Source organism: Parasteatoda tepidariorum, chromosome 5, assembly GCF_043381705.1.
Source record: "Parasteatoda tepidariorum isolate YZ-2023 chromosome 5, CAS_Ptep_4.0, whole genome shotgun sequence".
Lineage (NCBI taxonomy): Eukaryota > Metazoa > Arthropoda > Arachnida > Araneae > Theridiidae > Parasteatoda > Parasteatoda tepidariorum.
The window spans coordinates 79,638,988-79,657,878 of NC_092208.1; the positions used below are offsets into that span (position 1 = coordinate 79,638,988).

Genomic DNA, 18,891 nt, shown 5'->3' on the forward strand with positions numbered 1-18,891 from the left:
TTAAATATCTCACACTCCTTAATATTAAAATTTGTATTGATTCAATAAGGAAAAAAAAAAGAAATTTTCTTCCAAATAATTAATTGATACAAATGCTACAAAATGTATACTGCTATATAATGACATTAATTAATACTGAAATATGAAATTTTTTACTAACTATCAAGGGGAACTCTTTCTCTTTTCCTGTATTTTTCTATGCACTACTAAAATATTGAACACTTATTTACATGTTAAAGTAATAAATAAGTTATATATAAGTTTGGTTTTTATATTTTTTTCATTTTATTCGTATATTTATAGAACAAAAGTTAATATTTTTGAAATCTCTAATCAAAATATTAATAAATAATAAAAAATATCTGAAGTTTTTTTTATGACTTCGCTACATTCAAATTTGGAGTTTAAAACATTATTTAACCTTTTGCTATTACAGTAGGGAAACGATTATCCGGAAAGATCGGGACCATCGCTATTCCGGATAACTGATTTTTCCGGTTTTCTGAATCGCTACAAAAGGCCGTTTGTTAAACCCAACTAAAAAAAAAAAAATTTTGGAAATAATCTTAAAAAAAAGAAAAAACGATGAAGTAATACACTAATGATTATTTCCAAAATGATGGTAAGGTAAACATCTTTCAAAAAAGAAAGAAAGATCATAAAATCTTATGAAGAAAAAAAAAAAATTTTTTTAAAAATGGCGGGAAAATTTATTGGATTTTGTTCCGTTTATTTTTGGTTTTCCGGTTTTCTGATTTCCGGATAACAGTATAACTGTAATAAATTAAAAAAAACCTGATTTGGAAAGTTTTGGTAGGAAATTTTTTTTTTTCCCCTTCACTGGTTTAACTATATCAAGATCATCGGCATAAAGGTGACAATGGTGTCAACATTACACAGTGGGCACCTTTTCTTTCTAAAAAACGATGGTACCCGCCAATCTCAAGCTGGATAGGCGTTAAGCCATAGCCATAGATAGAACTTAGGTCCTTCGCAATAACAGCTCAGAGCCACTGCATCACAGTGACTAAAGTAGAACAGATGCTACTTTCTGAGACAATGAAATAATAAGTATAAGCTTGCAAATAAAATGGTTTTTTAAAAAAATACATCCTCCTATGGTAAACAATAACATCTAAAAAAAGTACATTAATATCTTTAAAGTGTGTTAATATTCAAAAATTTCCTTAATGCTTCATTACAATAATTTAAAAAAAATTAATCCCAATATTACAAGTTTTAACAAGAAGGGAAAAAAAACTAGTCTTACCATGAACTTCAACTTTTATTTTCCTATTCTGAAACCTTCCAGTCTGTTGTACCATAGCTCTGAGTGAAAATGTACCCTTGTCTTCTTCATTGACACCAGTAACTTTGATTCCATCATTTTCAACAATGTAACGATCAGTAAGTAGTTGGTTATCTTTTGTCCATTGTATTGTCGCAGGTGGGTTCGCTGAGACTCTGCATCTAATTTTTCCATCATTGTTGATTACGAGGGCTTGTTTGGTTGGGCAGTCTTCCCAAGTGATATCCTCTAATGAATTAAAAGATAAGTTAGTAAAAATAATCAAGGTGATTGATAAGAAAATAAAGAAAACTTTACATTTTGAGAACATTCTAATGTTCATGAAGGCATATTAAATACCGATCTCTGTTAAATGGATAGAATTATTATAATTTTTTTTCCAATGCCCGCCTGGGGAATGATCTATGTCATATAGGGATCTGAAGGGCAGATTTGTTGGCCACTTTTCCAGGGGCATCATATTAGGTTGGCAAACTTTGCTCCCACAGTAAGAACAGATATTACAGAGAATGAACATAATCATAATTTTCTAACTTTCGTTTTTGAGCCATTTTACTTTACAAACACCCTAAAAAAAACGCGCTATATAAGCATAAAAAGAACAAGGTAAGAAAAAAAATTCCCTTCTCATTATGAAAAGAAATTTATGCAACCCGTACTGCCATCTGTAGACAGTAAAATTAACTAAATTGCACGTGTAGGATTCGTTTGTAGCATAATCAATGCAGAGTAATAATGGCGAACGAGCTCAGCTCGTCAGCGCTCATTGGGGAAACTTTTCACTATAATTTTCACTTGTTTCTAACCATTTCGTTCGAAATCTTGCTCCTGACCGGAACTCGTTTTTGCGCATTATGAAGCACAATTTGATTGCGAGCTGAACCCGTTTATAACCATCAAAGGGTTTATCATGATACAAAGACAGCTGGTAACAACAATGAGAGTAACATTAAAATATCATAATTGTATTTTTCTTCCCAATTAATAAAAATGAAATACAAAATGAAAACATAGAGCTTTGCCCTTTTTCCAATAGTTTGCATAGATCAAGTAAGCATAAAATTAGTGCTAAGAAAGCAATTCTTTGTTAGTGAATTTTTAACTGCAACTCCACAAAAAAAAGTCAAGTAAAAAAAAGAGAGAGAGAGAAATACTATGAGAAAAATCTACACTTTCTGCTCAAGATTTAAAAAAAGAGAGAGAGAGAGAGAGAAAGCAGCTGACCATCATAGTTTTAAAATAGAAAGATTCTTAGCAATGTTACGCATTGGAAAAAAAATAGAGATCTTGGTTAATATTCAGTCGACTGTTAATTTCATATTCCATTGAATATTCAACAATAGAGTAATTCATTTTCAATAACATGTTCCCCATCCTGAAAAAATAGTGTTTTTCTCAATATTCAGCCAACTGTTGGATATTTCACTGAATATTTAATAATAGAATAATTCATTTTCAATATTAACATCAAATTTCACAATAACATCAGATTTCAATTAAAACTCAATCAATGATTATTATTAAGTAATGAGCTCAAATAGTTTGAAGTTGAACTTTGAAATGCTTCATTATGTTTATAAAATAATGCGAGATATTTCTGATGTACACGGAAAACATGTTGAAAAATATAAAAGAAGAAAAAAATATTCTGCTTTTTGTACAATTACTTCAGAGTTAAACATAAATCGAACATTACGATAAGTTTTTAAAAGAAAGAAAACTGCCTTTAAAACTACACAATATAATAATTACTTATTCACTACAATATATCACTCAAGCCATCCAAATGCAAAACTTACTAATGGCACATTTTTAAAAGGAAAATAAGTTGAACACATTGTATGAAGTGTTTTCTAAGCTCTCATATGAACATAACTTATTTTTCCATTCCCATAAGCTTAAAATTTCATTTTTATAAGGAAAAATTCCTACGAGTAATATAATATTCTACCCATTTCTTCTTTTCCTTCTAAAACAGGCAGCAGGTTTTGCAAATTAATTACACGAGTATGAATGACCTACAGGGGTGATTGTGAGCCCAACTCAAAAATCCTGAAATTTTTTTACAATAAATACAAGATATAATAAATACAATATATAAATATACAATATAAATAATAAATACAAGAATTTTTATACATAAATGTGATAGATGATTTCTTGAAACTTCTGCACCTTGGATTTCCAAAAATTTGCCAATCGCAGTATGCAAAAAATCCGAAAATCCGGACTTTTTTCGGAGTACAATCATCTCTGGATATATGAAGTTTTTTATTATTTTTTAGCATGACAAAAAAATTTTAGTTATGTCAATAAAAATATGCCGATTCAAATTATGTGCACAAACATTATCAAGGACAGAAATCAAACTTATTACTTACGAAAAAATGTTAATTGTACTCCTGTATCTAATTTATCTGTATTATCATATACTGCACTGCAGTTGTAATATCCACTATCTTCTGTAGAAGGTTCTTTGAACATCAATAATAGGGCATCATCTGCCTTTGATGTTTCAATGGGGCCTGAAGTTCTGTCAAAAGAATAATGCATTAAAATAAAACTTATAAACTGCAATTAAAAATCAGCTTCAATTCATTAATGATAAAAAATTGAAGTTAACTCTTTGACTACGAATTTTAAAAAATGATTTTTTTGTCCCGTTTATTACTCAAAAGGACAAAATAGGTTTAGTATTTGGGATTTCTCTGACAAGCGATTATCAAATTAGAGGCTGGGGCATTATGTCCCGGCCATACTTAATGGTGGGATACATATGTCCCACCTGTAGTGATCGACTTACTACAAGCACATCTTTCATTCTGGAAGAGTTTATTTATATTAACTTTATTTTTACATGGTATGATACAGGGTGAAGCAATCTTTGCATAACCTGACGTTACACGTTTAGCAACTCATATTTGTTCTTTTTTCTATGTTCATTTGAAAAAATATGAATAAAATATTAATGGACATAACAATCCCAATGAAGAATACGAGTGGGATATATCTGTCCCAGCGCAAAATCACAATGCTATTTCATGCAAGAAACTCTTTAGTGCCATCTAGGGGATATTTGACACATGAAACATGTATACTTGGTTCGACTCTACGACTGGGACATATTACAATGAGTTTCTATGTGCTTTTCCCCCCATTAGTTATTTTTAAACATTTGTTGGGTCAAATGAGTCCCGTTAGTAGCCAAAGGGTTAAGTATGCTTAAAGTATGTTCATAGACATAAAACATTAATACATGAGGTAATCCATATTCATTGAAAAGCTATTTTGCAATGTTAGACTTTTTGTAAATTAGAAAGAAGAGAAAAATAAAAAATAAGATACATTCAACAATCAGATTAAAGCAGCACTCACCCTTCAACAATGGGACCTTTAGGACCGACCCATTTCATTTCTGTGAAAAACTCTGTATTTTCTGCTTCTCCCCTACATGTCAGGCCAAATCCCTTACCAGCAGGTTGGCTCTGTGCTTGACCAGATGGATTGATTACTAATTTAGCTGCATTACTAAGTGATATTGAATAAGCTGGAAGAAGATAAAAACAATTCATCAATAAAAATTATTTCAACTAATTTCAGTTTAAGTTAACAATAAATCAAGTATATTATTATTAAGAGGGAATTTATAATTAAAATATATAAAGTTCACAAAATAAAATTTAAAAAAAACTAACACTCCTGTATGACGCTTGATCAAATGATTAGATTTTCCTGCACTAAAATCGGGTCTCAATGGTTCAGACACCTAACCTTTAATGTGCTGATTAGATTAATCAGAGACTCCTTTGGAGTTGATTTCATTTTTTGCATTTATCCACATATCACCAAAATTAATTGTTGGCACAATGTGAGAGGAAAAAAATTTTGCACAAGATTATAAAAATTTATGATTGAAAATTATCATAATATATTATAATTCATAATCATAAATTATAATTGAATTTTATAATCTTGCGCAAAAACGTGCTTATTTTCAAAGATAAATTCCATGCAAAAAATAATAACTTATGACCTTTCTTTTTGGTAAGGTATGAAATTTTTATTCTATTGCAAACTAGTTTTAAGTGACAAAATCTAAAATTTGAAGGCAATAATTCTTGGGAAGAGAAAATATAAAAATAAGACTTGTTTGAAACGATTAAGTATGCATAAAGTGAAATAACATTTAAGGTTCCAAACGTTTAAGAACTGTCTCTTGTGTAATTAGTAGTAGATTGATCGGCTATTTATGCAACTGAAACATACTTTTTTAAAAGTATACATAGTGATTGGTGAGTTTTATTACACTCGTGAGTAATATTTGTCTGAATATTTATTTAAATAATGCAGATATAAAATATTAAATAAATTATAGGATGATGTTCACTGTTCAGGGAATAACAGTTGGTAGCTTAACAGTTATTTAAAGAAAAAAAAAATTATAAAAAGGCATTTATTAATAAACAATGTGATCAGCATAATCTATTTCTATTGTAGAATAGATAAGAAGATTAACAATACACATCATCCAATTCTCTAAACAGCTGGGTTACCAATAGAAAGGTGAATAAACAAACATTTAATTTAGTGAAACATCACAAAGCAGCTGTTTGCAGAATATCATAAATAAAGGCGGCAAAATCGAGGACATCGAGCTAATGGACGCGGAAAGGAAACTTTTTATCTTATTACATAAACTTGTATTTAACAATCCGTACGAAAATAATTATATCAAAATTTTATCAACAGAAATGATGTAGTAAAATAGTGAATAAGTTTAACATTTTCAGCTAGTTTTCTAATATTAACATTCTTAGTTTAAATCTGGATTCATGTAAAACAAGTATAAATATTCTTAGTTACAACCTTAAAAAAAAAAAAACATATTCGACAAAAGAAAATACAGTCTATTTGCAAGTAAAGAATCGACAACAAAACCGAAGTGCAAATGAAAGACCAACGTTTCACGATTGATTCCGAGAAAAGTGGCTTGACAGCTTCCATTACTAATGTTAAGAACGCTAAAATAGAATTTCAAAAAACTGATGAAACAAATTTTTTTTTTTAAATTCCGCGGCAGAATAGCTGTGCTGTGGTCCTCGAATGATCAATGTATGGTACCCTACTTTCCCACCAAAAATTAGATAAGGGAAAAACATCATGTTTAACATAAGAAATTTTATAACTGTCTTTCCAATTAAAAACCTTGATCAAAAATATCGACAAAAAGTCAATTTACAAAATGTAAAGTATAGGGTTATGTACAGAAAAAAAGATGTCAGGTGATTGGTAGCGAGGAGCTTTGTCATCACAAACGCATTCTTTAGTCGAAATTTTCACTGACCGTTTTCGTAATTTTCGTCGTTGAACAGCCGAGTCAATTTTGGGTTTACGACTACTTATGTTCAACTTCGTAGCCTTGTAATTTTGAACTTAACCCAGAAGACAAAGGATTTCCTGGATCAAGTAATGAGAGAAATTTGCCCTCGCTTAGGACTTTTTGATGGAACTAAGCCGCATAATATGTGGAGGAAAACCTCCCAGGGTTAGCCAGACTGTAAGGGGACTATAACCCGTGATCCGCCGACCACTAAGGATAGTCAGCATTGTGGTCGGTGGGAAATTCGTATCGACCAGCCAACGCTGGGATATGAACCCGGTTCACCTCATTGGAAGGCAAACGCTCTATCCTACTTCCGATTTTATTGTGATAAAATTTAAACCTTTCCATTAGCTAGATTACCATTGACACTAAACATAATTTTTTTTTAATATACTAGGAAAGAAGGCTCCGCCCCATGTCCCCCCTGCTTCAATTAATAATTGCCATTAATAGTCGCAATAGTCCGTCATTAATAGTTCAAAATTAATAGTCGTAATTGCTTCTCATTTATCATTCTATTTTTTTAACATCAATATTTTCCGCAATAACACAGAAAATTTTGTTATCAAAGTATACAATTATTGTGGCTTTAAAGTAAGAACATTTTGCGTTAACCGTAACGAAATTGACAATTACTTAAGATTTGAAAAATTACGACCTGTACTTGAGCGCAAGTTTATAAAATAAAATAAAAAAGATTTCCGTAGAGAAAAATAAATTTTCCAAAGCAATGGATAAATAGTTAATATTTAAAGCAAAAACGTTGAGAAACTATTACGAAAAAAGAAATTTGCAAAAACTTTTGAACAATATTGTAACAAAAATTGCTCTTAATTTACAAATCAAAATGACTCTTTCTCAACACGTCACATTTTAACTCCATCCATAGTTGCATTACAACGAGCTACAGATTGAAAAAACATGGTGTTTATTTTATAAGTTAATAATATTCGAACTTATACTTTATTTCATCGCACTCCTTGCTCTTTCTTCGACATACTATTGTAATTTCAAGTTTTAGCAAAATGTAACGATAAAAAAAAATAGTTAAAATTGGAATACATTTTGAATAAATTAAACTTTCGAAAATTCTTTTCTAAATTAAACAAATATGGCCCTTTTAGAGTACCAAATTTCAACTCCTGCGTCCAGTAGAGCGACCCGTATGTAATTTTTTCCCTACAGGTTTAACAGTTACTTCAGGTCAAGGAGTTTCCTTGTCTTCCGGGTTGGTTCAGAATTACAAGACTACGGAATTGAACATTAGCAGTCGTAAACCCAAAATTGGGTCGACAGTCCTACGACGGTTATAAAATAAAAAATAAAATCCATTGTACTTAGTGCACATTTTTCTAAATTTTATTCTTAATGTTTTTGCACAGCAAAACAAAATGTAACCTTTAAACACCCACAATGTCTAACACCCAAAAAAGTGGCAGAGGCTCTTACGATTTTTTTCATACAGATAGAAATTTCTGTTTAATTTATAAAAACTCGATAAATGTTTTTCGCTTATACGGTTATTTAGCAACAATGCGGAAAGTTAATTCCAAATAAAATGTTTTATAATTTCAGGTTCATTATTTTATATGTTGACTACTCACACTTTCGCATAAAGCTTATAATAAATATAAAAATAACTCAGTTACTCTTTTATTTCGTAATTTTAAAATGCTGATAAGTTTAAATACCGATTTAAATCTGAGGCACTTTTCCATTTTAATAAATTCAGTTATTTTATTTATTATTAATTTTGAAACAGCCTTTTTTATTTAAAAAAAGAAAAAGAAAAAACCAAGATCAGCATTTAATTATGCTTTATCCCTTCGATTTTAATTTGACATTGCTTTAAAAACAGAACAAAAACATTTTTTTAAATTACTTTTTAACTTTTTTATACTTAATTATTTATCAATAAAAATATTTCTAATGAGGTTATTCTCGCAGGGTTCAACTTCTTTTCTGACATTTCAAACCAAGGTTGAATGGCCTTCATTTTTGTGTTTCAAATCGTTGTCTGTTATCGAGATACAGGAGGCAGTACGACTTCAATGGATGCTGTACACCATCAATTTACAGCAAATAAAATAAACAAAATACACGTATATCTAAATAAAATGACCAAACGATTAACTTCCGGGTTTAAAATTAATAACAAGCTAAAGAAAGATTAATATCTTCTTTTTTTTCAGTCATAAAAATAGCATGACAATTTCTTTTAAATTATCTAGTCATTTATTTTTCTGGTTTACAACTCAATTAGATGGAAAGAACGGTTCCTTTCTTACATAATTCACGACTCAAAAACTGCAAAATGATGGTATGCTTCTCAGAAATTTGTTATTTGAGGCGTACAATAATAAAGTTAGTGCTTTCAGAATCTATTCAGCCGTAGTTGCTCGGTAACTAAAAATATAAAAATTACTCTGAAATGAACCGTGAGTCAGCGTCAGTCGAAAAACTTTTAAGTTCATAAACTCAAAGGTCAATGCCATAGCAAACTATGCAAGGATTAGCCTAAACTGCAAACTTTTATTTCTAACATGTGCAAGGAAGCATTTAAAAGGTCTTTATTAATATTCTGTGCGGAATATTCAACATAAGAAATTGTTTATTCAACTAAAAAGAGTTATTGTTTAAAAATAGGAAGGCAACAATCCCTTGAAAAACAATTTTGTTTTTGTTCCTTGGATATTGCAAAAAAAAGTAAAGCTGCATTTGTAAAAATTAATGCTTTAACGTTAATAAAATAAAACTGAAATAATAAAAAAAGAAGCTAGCACGTGTTTCAATAATAAAAAGAAACATAAGCTACTTTAATTTAGTAACAAATTATTCTTTAGTTAAGACTAAACCACGGTTTGTTTGTTTGTTTTTTAATACAAAAGCGAAGTTTTGAATCTGCATTTTACCACATTATAACCACTTTATTATAACCACATTATTATCACTTTATTTACCACATTATTTTAATATGCGTATAGAACTATACTAAGATATTTTCGCTCTTTCTCTTTTTATCACTAAATATAGCAATAATACTAAAAATTTAACTGTTCAAATAGGATTTTGCTTATAAAATTATCAAATTTATTTAAAATAACTAATGCAAAAAGTTTAAATACAAAATGAATTTAATGAAATAAAATTTGATATATATATTTTTTAATTAAAAAATCTTATTTAGAGTAGTTTATTAGATATTTTAAAACAGCAAATTTTTCTTTTATCTATTTCTTTCCGCGTGACTTAAAACACTTGAAATTACAAAATAACTTTAGTCTAAAAATCAACAAATAAGATAAAGTAAAATCGCAACAGAATGTAAATTTTGTAAATTATAATAAATTACAGAAACAAAAAATGCATTTATTTATACTGCTTAAAGTTTTATATCACAACAATACGGATGACATGATTAAATAAATAAGGCAAAAAAATTATATTCACTGTATATATATTTTACTGTAAGTATATTTCGCATAGACAACATTTAAACTCAACTGGAATCATAAAACTGAACTGAATGATAAAAATTAATGCAATATTAAAAAAAAAAGTTTTAACATAAAAAATTAAAAAAAGTTTCCAATACAATATTTTAGAAACAGTCGACCATTTACATTTTGAAATCTTATTTGAGATAAAGTTATGCCAATAAAATGTATGGCTCAAAATGCAATTTAATCATCTAATTGCAAACAGCAAAAAATTTACATATTTCAGTAACAAAAAGAAATTTTTGTCTTTCGTCTGAAAGCCTTACTTCCTAATTATACATAACCTTGATCTTGATATGCTTTTAAACATTTCTTAGCTTCAAGAAACTACAAGTGAATCAAGGGAGCGATAGGTCACAGACTTAGTTTGCGACAGTATTACGTTTCTCATTTTAAAAAAAAAAATCAAAACAAACAAATATGTAATATACATTTTTAATCTAACGTTAATTGTTTACATTCTTAATAAGTATATCCTAACACGTTTCTAATAATCAACATTTAGGCCATAACAATTGCAGTTTGGATAAGTAACATTTGATACCAGCTACAATTATTACTTTAAGAACCGATATTGGTTGTCAAGTGGCTGTTAAATATCGGATGAAGCGGAAAATTCTATACAGGGCCAATATCGGAAAATAACAGCCCTTTGAATCAAGATTCATGAGACAAGATTCGTGAATATTGGCCCAATGAGTGCCCAAGTTATTTTGCTGCTAGGGTAGATAACATACATCGATGTTCCTCTGTCGATCATTCTACTCATAGATAAAATTAAGATCGTGCTAATTCTTTTATTTATGTCAGACTAATAAAAGTGGCTTATTATTCCTTTAAATTTGTATTAAAATATAAATAAATAAAATTTAACGCTTGCACTCTCTGAAAATGTGAAGCATTAAGGAATTGGCAAAAAAAAAGACGCATTTTCAACTATGGTTAAAAGCTTAATTAAATTCATTCAAGTTAAAAAAAAATCGAAAAATGAGTATGCTTAAAAATACTACCGTGTTATTATTTTCCTTACTTAAAAAAGTGAAAGAAATAATTATCTAAGATGAGAACATATGCCTGGAGTACTTCAAAGGTCATTGCTGGTACAATGCTTGAAAAAAAAAAAAACCGAAATCTCACGATTGGCCTAAATACAAGCCTCGAAATATTCGATACTGCGAGATAAATTAACGAATTAGCTCTAATAATGAAGTGGGTTATATAACAAGGATTGAAAGCATCTGACGTAATGTTAGGGATGATTTAGAAGAGGGGTTTCGTTCTTAAATCTTTCTTTTAGATTATGAACGGACACAAAATGCAATAGAAAGTGAAAAACTTTACTTTAAAAAAAAAGAGGAAAAGAAAAGAAAGGGAAGATAAAAGAAGAGGAGGGAAGAATAAAGGATTGTAAGAGTCAGGAAGTGACACTGATCAAAACTAACGATGTGGAAAAGCTGATGCCTTAACAGCCCATCAAAGAGAAAGTGAACTTTTTCTCAAGACTCTTTCGAAGAATGTGAATCACGATCACATGCAGCGAACAGTAATTCTGAATTCACAGGGCTCGCGCTAAGCATTCACAGGGGTCTGTCCAGACATTTTGCGAAAGGTCCGCTCTTGTAAAATTGTGAAAAAATTACTCGTAATTTGTGAATATAAAATAAACGTTAAGTCACATTCTTTCAACCAGGGTCCTGCTTTTGTGAATTTGTGAAAATAGGGGCCTGTTATTGCAAAAAACTTTTTCAAGGAGTCTTTAAATTGTAAACACTGTAAAATTATAATTTAAAAAAATTAAATTTTAAAAGATAACAGCAATTGCTGATACTAAATTAAGAGAGGCAACATACAAATATTTGGTATTTAGCCTATACTGCTGAACACAGAATATTCATTTCGGACGAATAATGGAAGAATTGTCTGCCGAAGACAAAATTTAGTTCGTTTACATCTGTCTTTCTCACACACACCCCCCCCGGGAAGGGTTTATTCGATTAACAAAACAATAATGAAGATAAACAAATTTGTGAAGGGTCCGATTAAAAGATAACTTATTTTGTGAAGGGTCCACTTTTAAGTTAAAATATTTTGTGAAGGGTTCGTTTTTATGAAAAGATATTTTGTGAAGGATTCCTTAACGAACACAAATTTCTTCTAAACAGACCCCTGAAGATGGCATATTATCATCCAAATATTTTGGCAGAAAATATGCTTCTCGCGACAATAACATACACAATAACGTGATAATAATTTAATGTAGCCTAAGGTTTATCCTTATATTACCGCCTCTAGTCTAAGAAGTTATCAAAAATTAGCCCCAACCTATTCCTATTTCTTTCCCTCATAGACGACAAAACATCTACTCCAACCTTTACTCCTCCCCAACTTTAAAAGGATTTTTGATTCGAATTTTAATTTAGTAAAATAAGGCAATTTATAGCAAATTTGTATTTTGATTTAAAGTTTTCTATGANAAAAAAAAAAAAAAAAAAAAAAAAAAAAAAAGAGTAATAAGATTTGCTTTTGACTAAGAATTTTGAAATTTGGCTAATTTACTGGCTAAAGTCCTTTGCACTTTGTCCATTCTGTTTTATTCATATTTACGATATATTTTTGACGTTTATGTCTATATATAATTAAGAGTCTTTTTGGAAATTTTAGACTACTATATTTTTTGACATAATTGATGAAGAATGTAAAGAATTGTTATTTTCTCATGCAGAATATTCAGTTATTCAGCTACAGAATAATGAACGCATTTCTATCTAAATATAGGCAATAAATAGTCGATGCAAACTATTTTACAATTTCCGCATAGTTTACAATCAAAACATATTTATGGCTTAAAAAAAATTATAAAATTTTGGAATCATAAATCTAGAATTAATTATAAATGAATTCAGCTATATTCTGTTCTAAACTATAAAAAGGAAGAAAATCTTTTAACAGTAAATATTTTGCCATGATTAGTTTTGAACGCTAACTTTTAAAGCAGTTTTCAATTTTATTAAACTGCTGTGGTAAATTATAAAATTAACATGAAATCAAAACATAAAAAATTTATTATGGAATTGCCTGCTACAATTTGTATATAACTTTTAACTTAATCAAAGTTCCCACTCAATTTCAGAAAAATTCCCCAACTTTTCCAGGTATAAAACAAGGAAAGTTTCAGTGAAAATAAAATCTCGACCAAAATTTATCTATAACATGCAATTTTTCATCAGAAATGATTTCTTTTTCATTTGTAGAGTCAAAGACTGAATTTTATGAGCAAAAAAATATCATTGACTAAGGATTGAAACATTCCAGGTATGATGAAATAATTTTCCAGGTTTTTTTAAAAAAATGCCACTTTCGCTGAATATTCCATGATTTTTAGAGTCAAAATAAAATTCTGTAACAATTACAGGTTTTCCCTGACTCGTGGGAGAACAGGGCGCTAACTGCTAAAAAGACAATCTTCAAAAAAACGAGGGAAAAAAAGTGTTTTAATTATTTATTAACGCCAAATAAAGTGCGCTATTATTATAAATAAATTAAAGAAGGCTTGAAAATAAGATAAAATAAAGTTACAGAATTCGCAAATTTTATTCGTAAGAGTTGTGTTTTTTTTCCCTTTTATAATTCTACATCTTCAAACTACTAACAATCAATCAACGGAACACACAATATAGGGTTATAATAACTAATAAATGAATTAATAATTTTGAGTAAAAAAAAAAATATTTAACGTTTAAATACTTAAAAGGTTGACAAACCAAGAATAAAGTTGATATTTGTTTGTATAGCAAATTGAGTAATACATATTGTTCATGCAATATTTTTTCATATTTTGATTGGAAAATTAAAGAATTTTTATGAAACAGCTATTCTTAATGGGCTCTTAATCTTGTAAACTGCTAAAGATAAATGTCTGTTACTAAATGTCTGTCATTTTCAAACTCAGATTCAACTATAAAGCCGTTATATATCGCATTAATTACAAGTTTAGAAATTATACAACAAAACTCAAATTTCAAGCCAGATATCCGTGCAAAGGCANCTTTTTCAATGAGTCTTTAATCGTAAACACTGTAAACAATTATAATTTAAAAACATTAAATTTTAAAAGGTAAACAGCAATTGCTGCTTCTAAATTAGAGATGCAACATACAGATATTTGGTATTTAGACTGCTGAACGCAGAATATTCATTTCGGGCGAATAAAGAAAGTAGCGCCTGCCGAAGACAAAATTTAGTTTGTTTACATCTGTCTTTCTCCCCCCCCCCCGAAGAAGGGTTCGATCAAATCATCTATCTATCCCTATCTATCAAATAATAATAATAAAAAAACAAGGATAGTATGGGCAATGCTATAGTTTTCAATAAACTCAAGGGTCTTTTTAGAAGAAATTTGGGTCCGTTAACGAACCCTTCACAAAATAATTTATCTTTTAATCAGATCCTTTACAAAGTTGTCCATCTATATTATTGATTTGTTAATGGAAAAAACCCTTCCCAGGGGGGCGCAAAAAAAGAAAGACAGATGTAAACGAACTAAGCTTCTTCCTTTATTCGTCCGAAATGAATATTCTGCGTTCAGCAGTATAGGCTAAATACCAAATATTTTTATGTTGCATCTCTAATTTAGTAGCAGCAATTGCTGTATATTTTTGAAAATTAAATCTTTTTTATTATAATTTTACAGTATTGAGCATAATCTTGTATCTATTTACAATTTAAAAACTCCTTGAAAAAGTTTTTTGCAATAACAGGACCCTATTTGCACAAATTCACAGAAGCGGACCCTGGTTGAAAGAATTTGGCTTAACGCTTATTTTACATTCACTAATTACGAGTAATCTTTTCACAATTTTACAAAAACAGGACCTTTCACAAAATGTCTAGACAGACCCCTGTATATATTATGCACAATATATTAAGAGGAAACAACACATTCACTGCGCTGTGGTGAACTATATTAGGATAAAAATGCTAGTTTCAGTAGTTGGAAAAACATGGAGAAATGAGAAACAGCTCAACATAAAACAAATAATGCTATAAATAAATGGAATAATATAATATAGCTGAACTTTCATTTTTAAATATCCCATAGACTGCGCTTGTAGGGGTCTGCATTTTTTAAAAGACAAAAATAAGAAATAAAATATCCTGTTTCTTCCGAGTAGTAAGAAAAAATTCAAAATTCCGTGTTATTTTAGCTGATTTTTAAATTCCCTATATTTTCCAGGTTCTCCCTGTGGAGTGGGCAACCGTGTTCCTATATCACTTAGTCTTCAGTTTTGAGTGAGAACACATTTATATATTCGATAATTAGAATATTATGTCGATAAATGGAAATTTAAAATGAAAGTGACTCCCATCAAATATGATCCATGAAAATGACTCTATCAAGCTTGAATAGACATTTAGGAACGACCCATTTTAAGCATCGTAAATCAATTCTTCCTCCCTTTCCCTTATTATTTGTTATTCTCGCTATATCGAAATTCAAATACAGGGAAATTTCTAAAAAGTAAATTCTTTATGTCGATAACTTAACTTAGTTTACAATATAATTATATGTATGACTAAAAAAAGAAGAAGTACAGCAAATTTAAAGAAGGGAACTGTGTCAAAAGGAAGGAGGCTGGTGGAAATAAACGTTGATTTACATGTGAGCAAATAAATGAAGAGGTTAGAACGATCAAAAAGTCATTCAGATTCTTTAAATCACTGTATTAAAGTGGTATTCGCCGGTGAACCAATTTCTTAGAGTATTCCTGCAGCAATAAACTTAAGTGTTAATGGAGGCATTCGGGGAAAACACTTTTAACTTGATCAAATATCGGTCAATATCCTTTTTTCTTTCTTTTAGAATGGGCTCATTTTTAACATTACCCGTCAGAGTAGCTGGGGGAAAAATTTAACAAACACAAGTCAGAGTATATAAAAACTAATATAAAAACAATTGCTTTTCTTTTTACTTAGGAAAAAAGCAATGTTAATAGCAAACTATTATAATTAAGTTGGTTTAATGAAGGTACAACATAAATGGATATTTTTTAAAAAATTTAAACCTATGAATTTAGAAAATGTTTATAAAATCATTCAAATTGGATAATGGGTTTTCATCTGGATAACCATCTGGATAATGGGTTTTCAGAGGGTCGTAGCCCAAGTTTTGCGTGAAACTATTTTTAACCATAATATTCATCAGTATAACGAATTAAAAAAATAATCACTTTTCGAGTTAAACATGATGGTAAAATATAGAAAGATAAATTAACTATACCAATTTTATTATTATTATTTAGTTTAATAGTTTTATTAGTTTAGATTACACGATTTTAATCTATAAACACTTCTCTCTTATCCATTGATTTGGCTCAAATTTAAAATTCGTTGAAAATAAAGTTCTAAAAATGCCATTAATATCCTGTAAATCATTTGAGAGTAAAACATCTTTAATACGCTAACGAATAAGTTGTCAACTACAAAAAAACGACATAAATTGAGAGATACATAATAAAAAAAGGTTTATATGACGTAATAATGAAACTCACTCTTTATAAAGGGAAACAAGATGCCGAAACATGCATCAATAACTAATACTTTTGGTATTATAAAAAGTATGAGTCACAGAACTAGTCAATAACTCATACTTTTTGAGTATCATTTATTGAGCTTCCTCTTATCTATGTTGCACTGATTTAACCCTTTTTTTTCACAAAATAGAAAGAAAAGATTTATCTGAATATTTAGATTTATATTTGCAGAAAATTTATGACGCATGACACGTGTTCACAACTGCAATATCTCATGATAATTATGGTAATAAATCCCAACTACTAAATTTCTCATAGGTATTATTGAATAAAGAAATATAAATCACGACAAAATATGAGTAGCTCTTACATGAATCATTTTAAAAAATTTATATTTATGTGTATTTTTTTTTAGATGTATTTTTTTCCTCTTATCTTTAAATGTTTCACGAGGGAATTGTACAAATCGATCGTTTTCCTCACGTACACTAAGTTGATTAAATCTCGAACAATTTATTTCCACATCACAATATAACAGAGCCAAAAAAATATATAGTTATAGAGAAACCTCTCGGGAGTGATCACCACTATCTGTGTTCTTCAATAAAATGGTCGTTAATAGATGTTGGTCGATCTTAGAGGTTACCTCCATCAGAGGTCTGTCCAGACATTTTGTGAAAGGTTCGGTTTTTGTGAAATTGTGAAAAAATTACTCACGTTCTTTCAATCAGGGTCCTGTTTTTATGAATTTGTGCAAATAGGGTCCGGTTAATGCAAAAAACTCTTTCAAGTTTTTAAATTGTAAATAGATAACAAGATTATGCCCAGCACTGCAAAATTATAATTTAAAAAAATTAAATTTTCAAAAATAAACAGAAATTGCTGCTTCTACATTAGAGATGCAACATACAAATATTTGGTATTTAGCTTATACTGCTGAAAGCAGAATATTCATTTCGGACGAATAATGGAAGAATTGTCTACCGAAGGCAAAACTTAATTCGTTTAGATCCATCTTTCTTGTTTTCTGCCCTGGGTAGCGTTTATTCAATTCACAAAACAATAATGAAGATAAACAAATTTGGGTCCGATTAAGAGAAAAATCATTTTGTGAAGGGTCCGTTTTTAAGTTAAAATATTTTGTGAAGGATCCGTTAACGGGCCCAAATTTCCTCTAAATTGTTACCGAAGATACATGACTTTTCGCAAACGCATTTAATTTTAGTCAATGTCATTTTCTTGGTGCGGAAATGCCACTGCTGCAAATGTCATCATGAAAAGACATATCGATGAACAAAAATTTAGCGTCTATAAAAATGATCCCAACTGATATAATTTTAAGAGTAAAAACAAATTATGCATTTATTAGTGATAAAGTTATTTTAAATAAATAAACAATTATGTTTTTTTGTTTAAGTTTGCATTTAATTTTATATCATAAAAATTAGTTAGCTTTAGAAGATGAGAAGAGGTTTGCTTTTCTAAAATAACTGAATAAGATGAGTTTGCTTTTTCTAAAATAACTTTTTTTAAAATTTGAAACTCTCTGAATAAGAGCCTCACACAAATATTTTGAAAACATTTTAATTTACTTTATTGTTTGTTAAACTTTTTTCCATATTTTTTAAAAATGGTCACATTAAAGATAATTTTAGCCAACAAAAAGAAAAACTCTTTAATTACGTTTCTTATTTATAGTTTCAAAATAAGAATACGAATATTTTCAAATGAAATTTTTTTTTTCAAAAACGGTAGTAATGTAAGCAACTTATGTGGTTAAAATTAAAAAGAGCAAAATATCCAATTAGTTTTACTATTAATTACCTAAATTTTAAGAAGATGTGTTTAATCAAATACTTGATATTAGGATTTAATTAATAATGCTCAAAAAATTCTTCGAAATTAAGATTTAAATTCAATATTTAAAATGCGTTAGTCACGTCGTTATACTTACTTATTTAATTAAATAAAATAGTTTAAGGGAAATTCCCGTCAAAAGACTTAAATTTTTTACAAGTTCAATTTCAATTAAAATACTTGTTAAAACGTAAAAATTAATGGAGAATATTGTAAAACAAATAATATTAGTTTACAATGTAATTATATGTACGACTAAAAAAAAGAAGAAGTACAGCAAATTTAAAGAAGGGAACACTGATCAAAACTAAC

At 29.0% G+C, this 18,891-nt stretch overlaps 1 protein-coding gene across 9 annotated transcripts in view; it reads right to left on the minus strand.

The window, feature by feature from the left end:
- LOC107436358 (fasciclin-2) overlaps positions 1 to 18,891 on the minus strand; it is an 81,112-nt gene that overhangs the window by 26,760 nt on the left and 35,461 nt on the right. For all 9 annotated transcript variants that reach the window (XM_016048043.3, XM_071180674.1, XM_071180675.1 and 6 more), the window contains exons 2-4: positions 4,685 to 4,856; positions 3,691 to 3,842; positions 1,271 to 1,537 (exon numbers count right to left, since the gene is read on the minus strand). In XM_016048043.3, the coding sequence (XP_015903529.1) occupies positions 1,271 to 1,537; positions 3,691 to 3,842; positions 4,685 to 4,856 (591 nt within the window). The remainder of the gene's footprint in view (positions 1 to 1,270; positions 1,538 to 3,690; positions 3,843 to 4,684; positions 4,857 to 18,891) is intronic.